At 27.2% G+C, this 19796-nt stretch overlaps 2 protein-coding genes across 4 annotated transcripts; both read right to left on the bottom strand.

Moving 5' to 3' along the window:
- Window positions 1–8532: 8532 nt before the first annotated feature.
- Window positions 8533–14082, bottom strand: LOC128965632 (DNA topoisomerase 2-alpha-like). The gene is made up of 4 exons (XM_054312370.1): window positions 13511–14082; window positions 13283–13437; window positions 8821–13201; window positions 8533–8747 (listed from the first exon to the last, which is right to left on the bottom strand). Exons 1-4 carry the CDS (start codon window positions 13700–13702, stop codon window positions 8631–8633), a joined length of 4845 nt encoding a protein of 1614 aa, XP_054168345.1. The 5' UTR covers window positions 13703–14082; the 3' UTR covers window positions 8533–8630.
- An 826-nt stretch (window positions 14083–14908) lies between these two features.
- LOC128965446 (homeobox protein 2-like) lies at window positions 14909–19343 on the bottom strand. Of its 3 annotated transcripts, XM_054312147.1 has the most exons (7): window positions 19283–19343; window positions 17448–18813; window positions 17202–17345; window positions 16744–17139; window positions 16365–16679; window positions 15369–15544; window positions 14909–15305 (listed from the first exon to the last, which is right to left on the bottom strand). In XM_054312147.1, exons 2-7 carry the CDS (start codon window positions 18561–18563, stop codon window positions 15059–15061), a joined length of 2394 nt encoding a protein of 797 aa, XP_054168122.1. In that variant the 5' UTR covers window positions 18564–18813; window positions 19283–19343; the 3' UTR covers window positions 14909–15058. The 3 variants fall into 3 exon arrangements, with proteins under 3 accessions (XP_054168122.1, XP_054168121.1, XP_054168123.1); XM_054312146.1 differs by lacking the exon at window positions 19283–19343 and having other exon boundaries at window positions 17448–18959; XM_054312148.1 differs by lacking the exons at window positions 17202–17345; window positions 19283–19343 and having other exon boundaries at window positions 17448–18959.
- Between the last annotated feature and the right edge of the window lie 453 nt (window positions 19344–19796).

The following is a 19796-nucleotide window of genomic DNA, read 5'->3' as shown; positions in this document are numbered from 1 at the left end:
ATTGTAAAGTTAACAAAAGTCTAGCACTGGTAAACAAAACATAGAAAACATATAATATATATATAAACTGTATTAACATATATTCTGCGAACTATAATAATAATATCCATTAATGGGAAAAGTTTTTTGTTTTTCACTTTTATTATTATTATTTACAAGAATAATATTTTAAAAATATTTTAAATGAGTTTATGTTTGTGTTGGCTATAAATTTATAACTCAAATATTAATTATAAAGATAAGTGTTATTGTGTTGACTCAACAATTCATTTATAATTTTTAAATTTTTTGTTTATTTTTCTGTAAGATAATATTAATTGTATAGTACTACTATATATTTCCACTAAAATATCTTAACTAATTTGCCAATAAAATTAATTGTTTGTTTTTTGTATAAACTCGCTTACCTTAAAATTTAAAAATAATTGTTAGTTTATAATCCAAATACTTATATTTGAAAATAACTTAATTTACTATTAGATGTAATGCTACCTGGAGCATTTGAAAACATTGACATTTATTTATAACTTTTACATAAAACACTTATTGAATGATAAAAATATAGTGAAAAAGTCATTGTTATGAAGCGATTGCAAGTAAATCATCAAATGGTATGAATTGAATTATTTGGTAAAATCTTTGAAACACATGGAGAAAGATATGTATTGACTATGTATTGGACTATTGGGACAGTCAGACACATACTGTATAAGGTTTGTTCAATAGTGGGATATATTGATGCAAAAAATTGGTTGTATTTTGCAATCGCACCGTAAATGATATATTACAACAAAATATTTGTTCTGACATATTATTGAAAAAACTTGAGGTCCAACACCATTGCAACCTATTCTTCAATATAATGGTTTGAAGGCTAACCCTCCTATTGAAAGTTAGTCATGTATTAACACTGTTTTGCAACACACAGTTAAATAAGAGACCAAATATATTGAACAAAAATATGCCAAAAACTGACTCCTAATACGTTTGGCTGACTTAGTCTACTCGAGACTTTGTCCCCACTATTGATAAAAAGACAAAATTTCAGGTAAATTAGCTCTCTATGAGTGCCGCTGAAAGTGATGGAGTGTTACTGTGGAACACACTGTGAGAGCACAGCTGCCCTTCCGTATCAACTAATGGTGCGCCCAATACTTCATCACTGATCCACATGATAGACAACCTCTATATCACTATATATTTTACTTATTTGATTTTAAATGCACTGTATATAACTATGTTTAAGAAACAAACTTAATGTTTGGATCACTCTTTTAGATTTTAATCATGTTATGCAAACAGCATGCGGTCCATCACTTATTGTCACATAATATGATATACCACTACTATATAGTATAAGTACATTCATATATCACTGACTAATACATACATTACATCAAATGATTCGTAGCTTAGAAACCAAACATTGCAATCAATATCCAAATTAATGTCCAATTAATGTCCAAATTGGCTCAATTCAGTTGTCCCTACATTTGCATGATTTACAATAATTCACTAAATAACTATTCAATTTAAAAAATAGGAATATATTATACTATCACTAAAAATCATTTGAATATATAGTATTAACAAACTAATCATAAGATTATTTTTTCATTTTAAATTTGCTATCATTAATGTATTGATGTTTATATTGGATTTGTTTTACCAATGAATTTTAATTGAGATTTAATATAATGCTTATATCATTGCATTATTCAATGACTCATAAATATATCATTTTTATTAAACACACGACCAATTTGTTAGAAAACAGCAAATATTGTTTAATAATAACAAATAAAGTATAGTTTAAATGATAATTTTACAACTTTGCTATATTTACATTATATTATTGATAAAAATTGTTATACTAAGTTAGCATTGCTAACCCATTTTTAGATAAATATTAGTTATATTTAAAAATTCAAAAGTAAATCCATTTGTATAATAATTCTACTCTTAAATTATTGTTATTATAAACTTAAAGTTCTGATAATAAAAATAAACGTAGGGTTTGTTTGTATGAGAGATGTCATCAAAATGATTGCTTTTATGAACTGAAGGGTCGGTATATTTGAAGTAATACTGATATTAAAATAATGATGAGTCAAGAAATGGAGTCTGAATGACATCTCAAGTGAAATACCAAAAAGAGCCGGATCTTTGTCTGGTATTCAAAATGAAAATCACATTTGTTTGTATGCATAGTAAGTGTGTTTGGATTAGTGTCGCAGAACGTGATCTAAAGGAGGGTTAGATTTTTGGCTTCTCTATCATTTTCCTTAACTTTACTATACAATTGACTTAATGCCCAAAAAATATTGTTTAAATGACCAAAAAGTATATATATATATATATATATGAAAAGTACAGTATATGAACCCCAAAGTCAAGATAACCTGTCATTAGAAGTGAAACCTCAAAAACCACGAATATATATAGTCATTCATTACAGCGCTAAAAGTGCTTCTATTGGACTACCCGTCCCGTCTCTATCCAGTCCTCTCTATATTCATCCTGTTTTCATAGATTTTCTTTTAGAGTCAAACCACTGATATCAACACAAATATAATTTTCTATTGCTATTCATTGAAAAATCGTGTTATTTATAAAAGCGAGAAACGTCTCAAACAGTATTTGAAGTAAATTTTATTTTTAGTATTAATAACATATGCATAATAGGACAGCACCTCATAATATGCAAATGCCAACCAAATCATGCCTTAGAGCTAGAAATTAGATTATTTCAAGTTTGGCGTCATTTGTATCATTGGTTTGCCTAAAGTTTGTCTCAATTTAGTGCCGCTCTTCGCTCGTCATTTCAATTGATGTTAATTGTGGCCAAAAGTATAGCCCAAAGTCGACATCAGTGAACATCACTGGCATATAATGCATACACTAATGAAGGCCTACTGTATATTCAACTTATAAATCGGTTGCCAAAGAGCCCCAAATTGGTCAGACGTCGCCAACACGGGATTCAACCACTCATTTGCAGAAACAACACTCACACCAACCATTCAACTGATATTTTCTAACCTAATCTATTGATTTAATATCTTTTTATGCAGATATTAGTCATTAAAAAGACGAATAATATTCAAATTTGTAACAAAAATGTCTAAATTATTGCTCTAAGCTGTGATTTTTATACAAATAATAATTTATAGATATATCTATGTTTTTTAGCATTTGATTTAATTATTTTTGTATATTTCATTTACATTTTATAAATTATCTTTAAAAACACTTTTGAAAATTACAAAAACAAAATACTTACATAAATATATACATATGCTATAAATTTATGATAATTAACTGTAATGAAAAACATGAAATAAAAGTTATATAACTATTGAAATAAATGTGTAAACAAAGATAACATGTAATCTTATGTCAGAAATTACTAGATTTGATAATATTTGTGATGAAAAATACATTTATTTAAAACGATAAACATTTTCAGATATTATATTTTAGTATATTTTATATGCCATGATGTTATAAAATCTATAGTACAGGTATATACAGTATAATGTAAGTGTGTTTTACTACTCCATTATTATAATTAACTGACTGTCCCTTTAATTTGTTTTATTTCAATACTATGGGAAAAGTAGTTTCGTTTTTTTAGTTCTCAACTTTAAAATTAGTGGTTTCTTTCATAGCATTTATTTTCAACACAATATATATATATAAATATAATATACATTATATGTGGAACTGTAGACCAGCACAGCTCAGCATCCAAGGCCTCTCCGGTGTCTCTCTTTTGACAACAATTTGAGGAAAAACCAAAAAATCATTCAATTGTCTGATATATGTAGTCAATGGTTGAGCGAACCCTCAAAACTCCATTATTATCCTCCAATGCATTACATTTACATTCAATATATTATATCAGTTTTTTGCCTCTAAATTCACTGTTATTATTATTAAACCACAAACTGATATCTCAGCTATAGGTTAGTTATTTTTTATTTAATATTATATATTTTGTTACTTTATAAAAGATACTCAAATAAAAGTATGATATTTTGTACAATTATTTTATATTTTTAATATTACTGCACTTTCTGTCAAATTTTTTATTTTTAATATTAATTTAAAATATATATATATATATATATATACCGGTAGACTTTATAATATATAATATAAAGTTTTTGAATCATGAAAATTTTGAATTAATAATATGTAGACAAAATTATTTCAAATATTGTATATTTGTTTTTTTACATTTATAGTTTTTGTTTTTCTATATATGAAATAAAAACTAAATAGTTTTATAAAAAGCTTAAAGCTTTCAAATATGTTTGATATGAAATATTTATATACTATTATACCATATATTTAGTCAAACATTGTTTCACTAATGAGAAATGTGATGTAATAGTGATTTATAAAGTAATGGTCGTTAAAAATGGTATACAATTATGAGAAACCAACGGCTTATGTCTTTCCTAATCAAACTCTAGAGTAGTATTGCCATCAAATTAAGCACATATTCTGCTTGACTTTCATTTCCTTAAATATCATTTCAAGTGTTTTTTATTAAAGCAATTATTTTCGCATTTATTTTGGGACAACTTTGAACTGAAATCAAAGAATTCAAAGTTTCAAATGAGTTATTATATGCCGATTATCTCATATCTGAATATGTTTTTTCTTAAACCAACTTTTGTCTAATTCATTGTTCGCGTTATTTGTTTGTCACACAATTATATGCTTCCACACCATTGTCTGCAACCAATTAAATCTCATTCAAAAATTAATTACTTCTTCAAAAAATGTCTTTAAACTCATGTCTTTACAGATCAGTTGTTTATCAAACATAAATCAGTCAAATCTATAGCATCACAACAAATAAATAAAAAAATATCATATTAAACAATAAGTCAATATAATTTATATACTGTATTATAGCAATGTAAATACAATAGCAATAATATATCTTAGAATTTATAGTATTATAATATAAATTTATATAACAATTTCAAATGATAGGAATAATATGTTTTATATGTTATATAAATCTCAAATATTTGTCTCCAATGATTGTGTGTTTGGTCTGCAAACTCAATAACTAACGAATGGAAGCAGTATTTGAATATTTTGTGTAAATTTTATTTATTTAAATGAGAATTATATGCAAATCAATGAATGGTTTTGTATAGTAATGTAAAGGCAATGCAGAGGTGCGCCCATTATTTTAATGAGACTCTCCGTACTGTTACACAACTGAATATAAATTATTACATTTTATTAAATTTATTATTAAACTAAAGTTTTTTAATCTCAATTGATTTTGAATTTAATTGCATATAATATTCAAAAATTATTGATTAGTTTTTTAATATCATTGTATGGAATGTCACTTAACATGATATCAAATATAGCAATATTTCTTATATATGTTTATCTTAATTATATTTATTTTATTATTAGTTATTTTAATCACAACTAAATGCATAATAATATTTTTCTATTTAAATTTATTTTATTATTTTAATATTATATTTTTTATTTGTGAGCTATAAATAATATGTATAATATTATATTATAACTTGATATTTTAAAAAGATTAATAGAAAATCATTATAGCAATTATATAATGTTATCTAATTGTTATTATTTATTTAATATATGATAAGCATATAATAAATAAAACAAAGAATATACTTTGTTATATAATAAACTATAAATTTAATGTTATGTTTATATAATTAGTACTGAATTTTATAAAAATGTAATATTTTGTATTTCATTATATTTATTATTTAAATTGTTTTATTGTTAATTTAATTTTAAAAATTATATACCTTATGTGTGCATTGAAATTGTTGCTATTATTGTTTTCAAACATATAATAAATTTATTTTTTGTTTAATTTTGCAATTCATAACTTATTCAGAAATAAAAATATTTATTATTTTTAACATTTTTGCTCATAAAACTAAAAAATAATGATCTTAATTGATTTATTTATCTCATAAATTAACATGATATAAATTATTAATTTAATTATCTTACTTAAAGTATAGTTTAAATAATAGATTTATAAAGACATATATGCTTTAATAAATGTGTAAATAATAATTATCATAAATGTACAATAATTGTCATTAAGCTTAATATTTATGCAATAATCTAGATAATCATCTAAATATTCTAAATTAAAATTTTTAAATATATAATTTAATATATAATTTAATATATAATTTAATATATAATTTAATATATAATTTAATATATAATTTAATATATAATTTAATATATAATTTAATATATAATTTAATATACAATTTAATATACAATATTATAATTTGCAGTATTTGTTGAATATTTTTTTTAAAGGTTTGAATTAATTTGTAAAATGTTAAATAAAGTTAAAATGACAATAAAAAAAATAATTTTAGTCATAGATTATATTAAAATTGTTAAGGAATGTGGATTATGTAATCATTTAAGGTTTATAACAAATTATCAAAAATATTCATTATTTATGTTGTTATCTATTTTAAAAAAATTGTAAGTAAAGTAAAATTGTATACTTTATATAGTATTAAAAGCCATATTTTACCATAAATTGAATAATAAAGAGTTGATTAATAGAGTAAAGCATAAGAAAATAATAGTATCTTTTCTAATATTAAATTATTATGAATTTGATACATAAATTTGTAGTATTATATTGATTAGCATTAGTGAACACCTCCTTAATTACGAGTGGTGTCTACTTTGTAATGATCGATGGCATCACTCGGGGTCTACCATTGGGAGCGTGTATGCAATGGGCGGCAAAATGGGTAGAGTATGCAGACATTGAGTGCACCTCAATATCACTATTATTGCTATTATTATTATTATTAGCTCATAATTGACTGCAAAAATTGAATACAACTCTCAACGTTATATCAAATTTTTTATAGCAATATCACAAACATATAAAGTTTACATAATTTGACAGAAAGTTAAAATAATTAAAGATATGTTACACTAATAACAGATTGATTATGCTATCTGTCATATATTATACTTAAAAACTCTACTAATTTGAATAAAATTGTTTTGAAACTTATATAAACAATATATAATAATATTTATATGTTATTTGTTATTAAATACATTGAACTACTATATAAATTTCCTACTGAATATTATTTGATAATAAAATTTAAATTATAGACATACAAAAATAGTCAATATATTGCATAATAATGTATATAAGAAAAATAGTTTACAATAACAAATGTAATTCAAATAATTAATCTATAAAAAATGCAAATCAAATTAATGCAAATTTATAAATAATTAAAAACAAAAAAATAAGTTTCAAAATAATTCAATTGAAAACATTTCACATGCACTTTGAATATGAATTATATATTATATATTATGTATAGTTTATTAGTATAAGTAGTTTTCTTAATCATAATACTGTATCATAAAAGTAATGACCAACAAAAAAATTATATTGACTTCAAATCAGTTAAGCATAACAGCAATTAACACTATCTTTTTAAATAATAATTGTTTGTTTTATTTTCTTATATCATATTAACTTTGTTTGGATTCAGTTTTTTATGTGAAAATCTAAGTTATAATTTTCAAAATTTTATTTATATTACAATTTTCAAATTAGTTCATACTTTTTTAGCAATTTAGTCATCAAACTTGTTAGAAAAACAAAACAATAAAAACTTTTGTTTGCCAATAAAATATTTTAATAAATTAACAATTCTTGAATTATGAGTTTACAAATATGTATAAAACATTAAAAACAAAATAACAATATAAAAGCTGATAAAAAATTGTGAGCAATCAAAATGTACTTAAGTGTTAATACATATACTGTACATAAAAAATAAAATAAATGCTCAAAGAGTTGTATAATTATTAAAATCATTAGCATTTTTGTTGTTTATTGACTTAAAATAATCAAAAGAGAGATGAGTTAGTGTAAGGGTTAGTGTATGTAATGAATTGAGTGAATGTAGTGATTGTCATCTTATTGATGGATTTGCTGGCAATTAATTGAGCGAATAGTTAGTAATAGTGTTTCAACGCATCGATGGCACAGACCTTATCTGTCTGTCTGTCAATTCATAACTCAATGATTGTCTAAAATAACACTTTTAAAGCTTAAATGAGCTCTAATTCTAGCAATAATTAGTAGTTATAACTTGACTCCAATAATAAGCTTAAATATCTTATAATTTGTTAGTTTTAACTTTTAAATGTTTATAAACTTTTTTTTAGATCATTTATGTTGTTATTAACAATATATTATTTGGTTTTTATACACAAAAACAATTTTATTGAATTTAATTTATACATAAAATGTCAAAATGTGATTAATTAATAATAAGCAAAAAATAATAAGTTATTTATAATAATTAACAAATATAGGAAATAAATATGATTTTTATTTTGTCAGAAAAAAATGAATGTAAATTATAAATAAGTCAATTAAATAAAAGAAATGATTGTATTTATATTACAAAATGTTTTTTTGAGATTACGCTAAAAATGAATAAAAATAAACTTAAAATTTTTTAAAAAGTAGTATTTGCAGTACAAAAGTTTATATTAAAAGAATTATTAATATATTATTATTGTATGGTTTAATCATCGGAGTCGTCACCGAAATTATATTTAACGGGTTGTCGCACTCGACCTGACTTTTCTCTTAATTCGGGAGGTATTTCAAAACCATCTATCATTTCGACACCCTTTTTGGACTAAATAATAATACAATTTATTATTAAATACTGATATAAAACAAATATAATTATTTGTAATTAATTTAAATACCTTTTTCTTTTTCGGTTTCTCTTCTTCCGATTCTTCAGTATCTGTTGTTTTCTTCTTCTTTTTAGATTTTGACGCCTTTTTATTGTTTTTTGGCTTAGATTTTGACGAATCGTTATCAGAATCATAAGCTTTTTTCGAAGCTTTCGTGGCTTTTAGTTTAGGTTTGGTTTCCAAATCTAATTCAAACTCTTTATCTGAATCAGAATCAAAAGCTTTCTTCGACGCCTTCGTCGGTTTATTTTCAAATATTGTCTCCAATTCTTGTTTTTTGTCATTTTCTCTCTCATAGCTATCATCGCTATCGATATGATTGTTATTAATTCCATTTTTAGATTCTTTAATACCATTTTGATTATCATTTAATTTATCATTTTTGGTAAAAAGTGAGTCAAAGAGTTCTTCACTCGTCCTTTTGTTAGAAACTGTTTTAGTGGTTGAAGTGCTAAACAAGTCGTCATCGCTGTCCACAAAAGCACTCTTCTTAATGATTGTATTTTTTAACTCTTCTTTCTTTTGATCACTGATTGAATTCAATGAAACAAAATCTTCTTTATTTATGTCTTCGGTTATTGTTTTTGGTTTAGAGACAATGCGAGTACTAGTATTAGAAGGTATGTATTCACTTTTATCTTCATCATCACTGTCTTCATGGAAATCATAATCTTGTTCGTCATCAGACTCTGAGTCAGACCACGGACTCTTCTTTTTCTTTTTCTTGTCTTCTCCTTTCTTCTTCTTCTTATTTGTCTCACTCTTCTCATTCTTCTCACTCTTTTTCGTTTGTTTCTTCTTAATCGGCTTTTCATTGTTGAGATCTTCACTTAAATCAGTAATAAGTGATGATTTAATGGTTTTACTTTTACCTCTCTTTTCATCAATAATTTGTGGCGAAACGCCGATTCTCTCTGATAGGGATCGTCCCAAGTCGTCATCACTTTCGCTGTCTTTTTCATTGTTTGTCTTTTTCTTTTCAATTGCTTTTTTAATTGCTTTATCACTTTTCTTATAGATCTCGAAATCAATTTTTGGTTCAATTCTTTCGGCAAAATCTGAAGGTTTGGCTTCATAGCTGAGTCTTGAGGTTGATTTTGTGGTACCACCTCTTGACTTATTTGTTCCCGATTTGGCCGACTTTATAGGTTTCGACGAGACCTGTCGTTCATTGTCTTCGACTCGATCTAATTCTTCTAAAAAGTCTGTCAAATCTTTTTCCCAAAGCATTTCAGCAGTCATTCTCTTTAAATCTTCTAATTCTTGTTTTTTGGTATCTCTTTCTTTAAGTAGTCGTTCTATGTTTTCCCTCAACATTGAACTCATTTTCATATCAAACAAGTAGTCGTAGTTATACTTCTTTAATGTGTCATCATTTCTGTCATCATATGAAAAATAGTCGTTTTCATCATCACTTGGTTCGGCGTCGTCGCCGTCTTTGTATTTCTTTTCCCAGCTTTTCACTGGATCTGAATCATATCGTTTATCAATTAATTGTCGAATAAAATCTTTTTTCTTAATGTTTTCTAATCGAATGGTTCCATCATTCTTCTCGAGTATAAATTTGGCCATATTTTCCAACTTTAGAGCTTCGGCTTCGAGTTTTCCTTCATAATAAGCTTTTCGTTTTGCATAAAATTCAAGTCTAACCGGAAAGTATTCTTCAATTATCTCTTCTGGTGAATCGTAACGCTTAAGACATCCATTGTGATCAAACAACACCATTGATGTAGTAGATAGTGTTGATTGTAATTTAAATGTCTTGTGAATTCCGGTGTCCAATGATTTTTTAAGATTCGCTTCCAAAAGATTGACTATAAATTTAACAGTCGATTCCGTGTGATATTCTTTGTATTCATTTATAAATGATGGAGTTTTCTCAGTTCCGTGAAGTAATACCTCTAAAGTCGATTCTTTATATGTTTGAGTCCATACCCTAACCGGAAGCTCTGTTATCTCAAATGATTTATCATTCAAAATGCCAACCTCTCCATTAATAACATATTTTTGTGAATCAATTTGAATAATATTTCCGCGAAAATTTTTAAACCACGGCTGCATTGTTTCAGTTGATTCTCCTCTAATCATTCTTCTTAAGTTTTGAACAATTTCTCTTGGATTGTAATTCGGAATCTTAGTGCTCCAACCCGTTCCGATACCTTCAGCGCCATTCACTAAAACCATTGGCAAAATCGGTACATAATATTCGGGTTCAATCTTAAGATTGTCATCCATAAGAGTATTAAGTAGCGGATCGTCTAATGCTGGGAATATTTTACGAGCCAATGGACTCAACATTGTAAAGATATATCGAGGACTGGCGGCATCTTTGCCTCCCTGCAGACGAGTACCAAATTGTCCAATTGGTTGCAAAAGATTAATGTTATTACTGCCGACAAAGTTTTGCGCTAAGTTTATAATGGTTGACATGAGTGATGCTTCTCCGTGATGATAGGCACTGTGCTCACCAACACTACCGGCCAGTTGTGCCACTTTAACCTCTCGTTTGTCATTTCTTTTAAAACATGTAAACAACACTTTTCTTTGTCCTGGTTTAAGGCCATCCATTAATGAAGGAATGGATCGCTCGTTATCCATATTACTAAATAAAATCAGCTCTTTGTTGACGAAGTCTTTATATGAAACACTTCTAGTATTGCTCTCATATAAGTAAACTTCGGGTAAACCTAACTCTCGTCTCTTTTTTCTCTCTTCCATACTATTTGTTAGCCAATCCTTTCGCTGTTCAACCAATTTCTTACTGAATGCCAACTTAACTGCTAAGTCATCATCAGTACCGGAATATTTGAATTTAATTCTATGTCTTATCATATCTGAAAAGTATTCTTTAGCCTCATTGGCAGTGGAAGTGCCCAAACCCTTATAGTATTTGATTTTCCAATTATTCCAATTAGACGTTTCTTTCTTCCATTCTTCAAATTCTGGTAAACTATAAAAAGACTTGACTTCACTACCTTTTGACACTTTGACAATTGGAGTAATAAATTCCTCTAAAAAGTTTAGCTCAAGAAGTTTTGGCCAATTGTGATGAATAAAATTAATGAGTAGACCTTTAATATGTGACCCGTCTTGATCCTGATCAGTCATTATCATCAATTTGCCGTAACGTAATGTTTTCAAATCATCAATACTTGCGTATTGTTTTTTATACTGAAGACCTAAAATCTTAATCAAATTATTGATTTCTTGATTCTCCAGAATTTGTTTATGAGTCGCTTCTCTAACATTAAGCATTTTTCCTCTTAGAGGAAATACACCGTATTTGTCGCGACCTATAACTCCCAGACCTGCGACAACTAAAGATTTTGCTGAATCTCCTTCAGTGAGAATTAATGTACAATCAATTGAGTGTTTAGTTCCGGCATCGTTGGCGTCTTCCAGTTTGGGAATACCTTTCAATTTTGACTGTTTTTTTGAGTGACATTGTTTGGAAAGTTCAGTCTGTGCTTTGAATCGAACCCAAGTCATCACTGACTCAACGATTCCTGTTTTATTGACAGCATTAAAGAATTTATCTGAAGGAACACATTTGGAACCAAAACTCTTTTGTTGTAAAGTCATTGTCTCTTTGGTTTGCGAATCAAATGTCGGGTTTTCAATGAGACAATTGACAAAAATCCACAAATGATTTTTAATTTGAAACGGTTTGATATTAATTCCGGCTTTGTTTTTCTTTTTAATAATATCAACCATTTTGTGCACAATTTGATCGGCAATATAATCAATATGTTTACCACCTCTTGTGGTGGCAATACTGTTGACAAAACTAATTTGTTGTAATCCTTTATCGCTGACAGTGCAGGCAATCTCCCATCGGTCGCTCACCTGTTCGTACGCCATCTTCAATGGATTTCCAGTATCATCTTCTTTGTCTTTAATGAACTGTTCGACATAGTCTTTAAAGCCCATAACTGGAAGTCGTTTACCATTTAAAAATACTTTAACACCTTTAGTACTGCCGGCCACGTCATAAGCCCGTCGAGAGAACAAAGCAACGATATCTTTGTCGAGTTGAGTCATTCCGAACTTTGAGAGATCCGGAGAAAATGTGATTCGTGTGAAATCTTCTCCCGAAGACGTCGTTATTTTTGGGTCTTTTGTGTTCATCATGTTATCCGTCCAGATCTGAGAGAATGCCTTCTTATACTCTTTAAAACTCGTTTCCACTTTAAATTTGGTACTAAATATATTGCACAGTTTGGCTCCATAACCGTTGCGACCGCCGACCACTTTCTTTTCGTTGTCATCATAGTTGGATGAGGTCAGCAAATGACCGAATATAAGGGTCGGAACAAACATTTTCTCTTCTTTGTGTTCAATCACAGGAATGCCTTTTCCGTTATTGAAAATTGTTATTTCATTTTTCTCACTATTTTGGGTCACAATTAGTATCAATCAATACATTAATAAATTGATTCATATTTTAGGATCCAATTTGTTGAACACTTACGGATCAATATCAACGCGAATGCAATTCATGCCTTTGTCTCGTTGTTTATTATCGGCCGCATTGACCAACACTTCATCAAATATCTTGTAAATTCCGGGAACGTATGAAATCTCTTTCAATTGCATCCCTTGTTCTTCATCAAAGACCCACATTTGCTGTTGTTGTCAAAGACATTGATTATTATAATTTAATTTTAATACAAATTCAATATAAAACTAATGTTAAAACCTTTGTCTCCTTCTCGACGGAACCGATGTAAGTATCAGGTCTGAGAAGGATGTGTTCCAACTGAGTCTTCTTCTGGTATATCCTTTCAATGGATAACTTTCCGCAATCCTTCTTCTTCTTTGTTTTAGCCGATGGTTTTATTTTCGTCTCAAACGAGTCGTCTGTATCACTGCTGTTCTCGTCTGAAGACATGACTACTGATTATGTGATAACCAAAGTCAACAGTCAGTAATAGTTGAAGAGTTAAGTGATGTCCAGAATCAGTGATTCATTGAAGTGTCCGATCGGTTGCCGGCGTTTCACACGTCGGCCACAATTTGTGGCAAAAGTACCGCCATTTTTATCACAATCGCTGTCAACACAATGGCATCACTTGTGAACACATCCAATAGCACGTCATCTGTCATCAACTTTGTTAACTATAAGCACCGGTAGTTTTCATCATATTTTAGTTTTTTGTATACAGTTTGAAGACTACTGTGTCCACCACTTCCACGCTTTGACCACTCATTCAAGTAATAGATGTCTTTTGTATACCTAATGCAGACAAATGTCAATATATTGACATTATTTCAGTTATGACATCAAAAAGTCATTTACTGTATAATTATCAATGAAATAATTAAAATGTTAATTAAATTATTTATTGATTCAATAATTAGTTAAATAATAATTTTGTTTAATTTTAACAAATATAAAAATATAGTTTATTTTTTGTATATATTTTTTATAATTTATAGAAATTTAAATAAAATATTATTATTATTAACGATATACTAAAATAGTGCAAAATTTAAACTCAATTATTCATATCAAATAAAATATGAATTAGAGTTAAAATTAAGTGCAAAAATTGTTTGTCAAATATATAATCAAATATATTAAATGACTATTAAAATCATATGTTTTAATAATTACTAATAATCTCATTTATAATGTAATATAAAATATTTTGGTTCAGCTCTTTTGCTATAATTTTAATTTATATAATAATAGTATTTCATCAAATTATTTTATTTAAGTTAATTTAAGATAGTTGATTGATTTTTATTATTCAATTTTATATTTTTACTATTTTTATAGAAATCAGTATTATAGCAAAAAACTGAACTTGTTAATATAATTAATAAATATAAATTTTATATAAATTATATTTTATCCAAAATAGAATATATTAATTAAAATATATAAATATATTAATTAAAACAATAAAATCAATTTTGGTGCAAAAATACCCTTAAAATAACAATTTGTGTAACAATTAACAAAACTTTTTTTTATATACGACTATAAAATAGTTTCAGATCTTTTGTGCAATCAATCTATTAATGATTTAAATTAAGTGAAAACTGTGTTTAAAATTATAATTACAGTCAAATGCCAATTATGGCACTCATGTGATGGCAATTATTATGCATTAATGGATATTATGGCAAAAATGAAGCCTTAATACAATTTAATACTGTAATTAAGTTAACAACTATATAATGATATCTCTTGAATAAATTTAATAAATAAGGCGTTTATATATTAAAAACATTTAACAGTTTAATCGACAAATGACTCCATTGGAGGAAACTCTTCAGCGACTGAATAATCGGAAAGCAATCCATTTTCACATCTCTTTTGCCAATAAGTGGCTCTCTTTAGTATCGATGGACTATATTTTCGATCATTATTTGCATGAATGAGATTATTCTTATGACATGCGATACCATTACCAGTGGTATCGTTGACCACATTTGAAGACAAATTTCCATTACTCGATATAATACTACTGTCATCTGAAGTATATCTGATACCAAATTATAATAGATATTAAAATGAATACATCTATTAAACTATTGATTAAACAAACCCATCATTAGTAGGACTGCAAGGAGTTGAAGGACTACTGGATTCGCTTTCAACGAAATTAACATTTCTGTTATTATGGCTATTGATATCCATTCTGTTGAGTTGACTTCGCGGGACATTCAACTGTGACCGCTGACGGAACTCTCTGGTCATACTTCTTGCGGTAAGACTGTGTACCTATTAGTCAGGAAATTAACATTTATTATAATTTATAAATAAAACATTCATTTAATAATATGATTATTGCATTCAAATATATATATATTTTAACTCTAATTAATACTAATATTTTTATAGCATTTATTTTTATAAAATCAAGAATTCGTTAATGAAAACAACAAAACATAATTAACTATATGTTTGTAAATATATAGCTATTTTTAACTTATATTTCGGTTAAAGTTAATTAAAAATAAAATAAAATACTTGTGGTGTCAAATGAAATATTTAATTGATTAGCTTTAACACCTGTAATTGTTTTTGTTTGTTAGTTAATTCATGTATTACAGTAATTGTTTTCTATGTATATTGTAATTATGTAATTAACTGTTTCTTGTTATATAAATAAACAAATTTAACATTCCTTAAGATTATTTTTAAGATAAATATTTAGATATGGATATACTTTAATTATGTTATGCTATGCTTTTATATTAACTTATTAAGTGCGATATCACGGCATGCAATTAATTTTTGGACAAATGTTTTTATATTAAAATTATTACCGTATTATACATTATATTAATGTTTACTAAGTTATCAAAATATATGAAATTATTAAAAATTAATTGAATCGTAAAATTATGTAAATTTAAATACAGTAGATATACTGTACAACAAAATATTTAACCTAAAATACGTAAATAATTTGATACTTTTTTAATTATATGGCAATTTAATTATGCAGCAAATATTTAAAATTTAAATATTTGAGGCATATTTTTAAAAGCCTTGCGGTAATTGTTAAAAAACATAAATAGAAAAAATAAATACAAACCGTGAAATTATTAGATTGTGAAGTATTTTTAGAGATGTGGTTGAGTTTAATATCTGTGAAACTGTTTTTTCTTTTAATATCAAACAGTTTTGGTGTCCTATGATTTCGTTGGTCACTAAACGAGAACTTGTTGACCAAATCTTTAACCGACGGTATGTTTTTTTGATCACAATCTGAATAAATGAGTTCACTCTCCGTTTCTGCCGATGTCTTGCCATTTGATGTGATTGAAGACATCTGTGATGACATATCTTCAGATGATTTTCTAGTTTGTTGTTTTGCAGGTAATTCAAAATATTTTGAATTTGAATATTCCTAATAAAAAATATAAACATTTTGGTAAAACTTTTAAAGATTCAAAATTAAAAATATTTCATACATTTTCATCAAATGATCTCAAAGTTTCTTCTTTATTATTATTATTATTTAATTGTTTCACATAATAGTCTTTCTTATATCGATTTACATCCTTAGAAGTAGAAGACAAAAAAGAAATGTTGTCTTCATTTTCATCTAAGTTATCATTATTATTATTATCTTCATTATTATCATCTGATTTTTCAATGGATGACTCGTTTGCTAAACTTAATGATATACTTCTTTGTTGAATTCGAGAATTAAGATTTTCAATTGAATACGGATTGTCCTTCCAATCGATGTCTGGATTTTCCCATTTTTTATGTTCCCTCTCAGCAATAGCACAAGACATTTGTGGTGCCAATGGCTCAGGTATGTCACCGGTCTCATCATTATTGGGTTGATTATCGTGATTATCCTAAAAGATATACATTAAATATAAATGATATAAATAGATGGTATTTGTTTGGAGTGAAGTACCTGAGCTCTTGAGAAGTAATGTCTAATATTTTGCAATTCAGCGACTCTTTCACTCCAAGTTCGCTGAATAACTTTTGGACGCGATTTTTGTTTGTCATGCTTTGGATTAGTAGTTATTTTATTGGCGTCTGATTTAATAACAGCCTTTAAATCATGCATTTAGTTAAACACCAAAACCGTTAATTGGTTTAGATTTCAGGCAAAACATCACAAAATAATTAAAATATAACTGAAATCACTGCTTACCTCACAATTAACAATATTTTGTTGTCTAATATTTTTCAATTTAATCGGCATTTTATTAGTTAAAAAATTAATATTTTTGACTTCAAGAACAAAGTCACACCATTGATAGCCAAAGCTGTTGTATGCAACACATGAATACTGATCACTGAAGTTGGGACTGGTATTCATAATTTCGAGGATAGACTCCTCTCCGCTCTGAAAAATATGAAAATCTTTGTCTGAATTTAGAATAACGTCGTTTTTAAACCACGAATAAAGCAGAGGTTTGGACCCTTTGGCGCGACAGCAGAATTGCACAGTTATTCCCGAGTGAACACTGGCGTCACCGGGTCTTAGCACCAGATATGGGTCACTCTTATCATCGCTTGAAGTATTTCTTAACTCTTTTGGCAGATAATTAGGCACTTTTGTAACCGTTTTCACGATTGGCTTCTCCTCCTTATTGACTGTTGTTTCGGTGGGTTTTGTGTTATTATTATACTCTTTAGTAGTAGTGTTGACTACTTTGCAAATGACAACTATTTTTCTTTCATTACATTCATTATCAAATGATTTGGTTTGCGATTCACTTTTGTTGGTATCATTGGTGTCAATGGTTGTCACGTCGTTGTTAACATTACTTTCATTAATCACATCGTCTTCAGTATCACTTTCGTCGTCAGAAAACTCAAGAGATCCGACAGAATTGTGTTCCGACAGATCCGACAATTCGTCGATATCTTTATTGCCAACCAATGTTCGCAACTTATCGATTGGATTCGGGACTAACATACAAACGGGTAGTTCGGCTAAAATCATAGCCATATATCCATACATTATATTTGACTTATTATCATATCGTTTGCCTTTCTTGAAAAGCCAGTTCTCCTCCCAGTTCTGGCATTCAATACATTTGATACCACTTTCATGTGTCAGATCGCTATCATTATTGAGCAAAAGGTCTTCATAGTTGATATCAATGATATCGACACCGGCCTCAGGAAATGGCACTTTAATAGGTTTATCATTGAAGTTGAGTGACCGATAAGGATGATAGTGTTGGTCGTCATCGTCTTCATCGGAATAGGACTCAGTGGTTGTGGTAGTGATTTCTTCGACTGAATTGATTCGCCACATATCGTGTCGATGTTTGGCATCTAATTGATGGCTTCGGGAGTATTAGGAAACAGTGGTTAAAATGTGTAATCATATGACTGATCCCTCATAACATTGTTCAGCTCATGGATCTAAAAGACATCGTTGTTCGGACTGTTCTTTTGATACAACAACTCATAGCTCGCAGCCATTTATTTACAGTTAATGAGAGCCAGTCCTACCTGTGCCTCAGCCACCAGTCCCTCATAAACTCCAACCCAGTGTTCAATACCTGTTAGTAATACATATAATACTAATAATACTTGAAATATAAGGCTTAATATTAAACCCTAAACTCAAATAAAATATTGAAAAAACTTTTCAAAACAAGTCTTTTACAGGAATTGAAAGGTATTGTAGTTTTACTACCAAACCAAAGGTTATCCTAATTTTATATAATACATGTATTATACAGTATATATATATATATATTATATACCGGTATGTTATATACAGTAAATAAGTTACTGTATTATCATATTATAGATATTAATGTATAATAATTTGAAATTCACTCTAAATGTCAAACATTTAAACATTTTATACGATATGTCTTTAGGGATCAAAAAATTAATGTAAAGAATGTGACGTTCAGTTAGACCTCCAATGAAATTGTCATAAATTATCGCAAACTTGCATTAAATTTACATTACTGTGTAGTCACTTATAGTTACTATAATTAAAGCAATTAAAAACCTTACCATAAAATTGTTATTTATTATAAAACAGAAAAAACAAAGTTTATAAAGTACTTTATTAATACTACAATAAAAAATGAATTAATTTTTTTATAGTATTATAATGTACTTAACGTATGAATATATTTCAAATGACAATAACTTATGGCATATACAGTACTTTTTAAGTCATTTGTTATAAATTTGGATTATTTGGATAAATTCAAACACATTTATATTAATAAAATGATAGCACAGCTTAATAATAACATGTGGATATAAAGTACAGTATTATGCATTACATATTTAATTCATAAAATTATTTTTAAAATAATTAATATTATAAGTATACACACATTAAAAGTTTGAAATACTTATATTTAGTAGTATATTGTTATTCTGTTATAATAATAGATGTTCTATAATAACACTTACTATAAGGAAACTAATTATATATAAACGTAGTCAACAAATAATTAGTAAAAAATTTCCTTCAATGAAAATATTACAAAATAAGATTATACAGGTATTAATACAA

The sequence above is a fragment of the Oppia nitens genome, unplaced genomic scaffold, assembly GCF_028296485.1.
Source record: "Oppia nitens isolate AA-2021 unplaced genomic scaffold, nextdenovo-longstitch-racon4-pilon3 scaffold17_pilon_pilon_pilon, whole genome shotgun sequence".
Classification (NCBI taxonomy): domain Eukaryota; kingdom Metazoa; phylum Arthropoda; class Arachnida; order Sarcoptiformes; family Oppiidae; genus Oppia; species Oppia nitens.
This window is presented reverse-complemented; position numbering and strand designations above follow the sequence as displayed.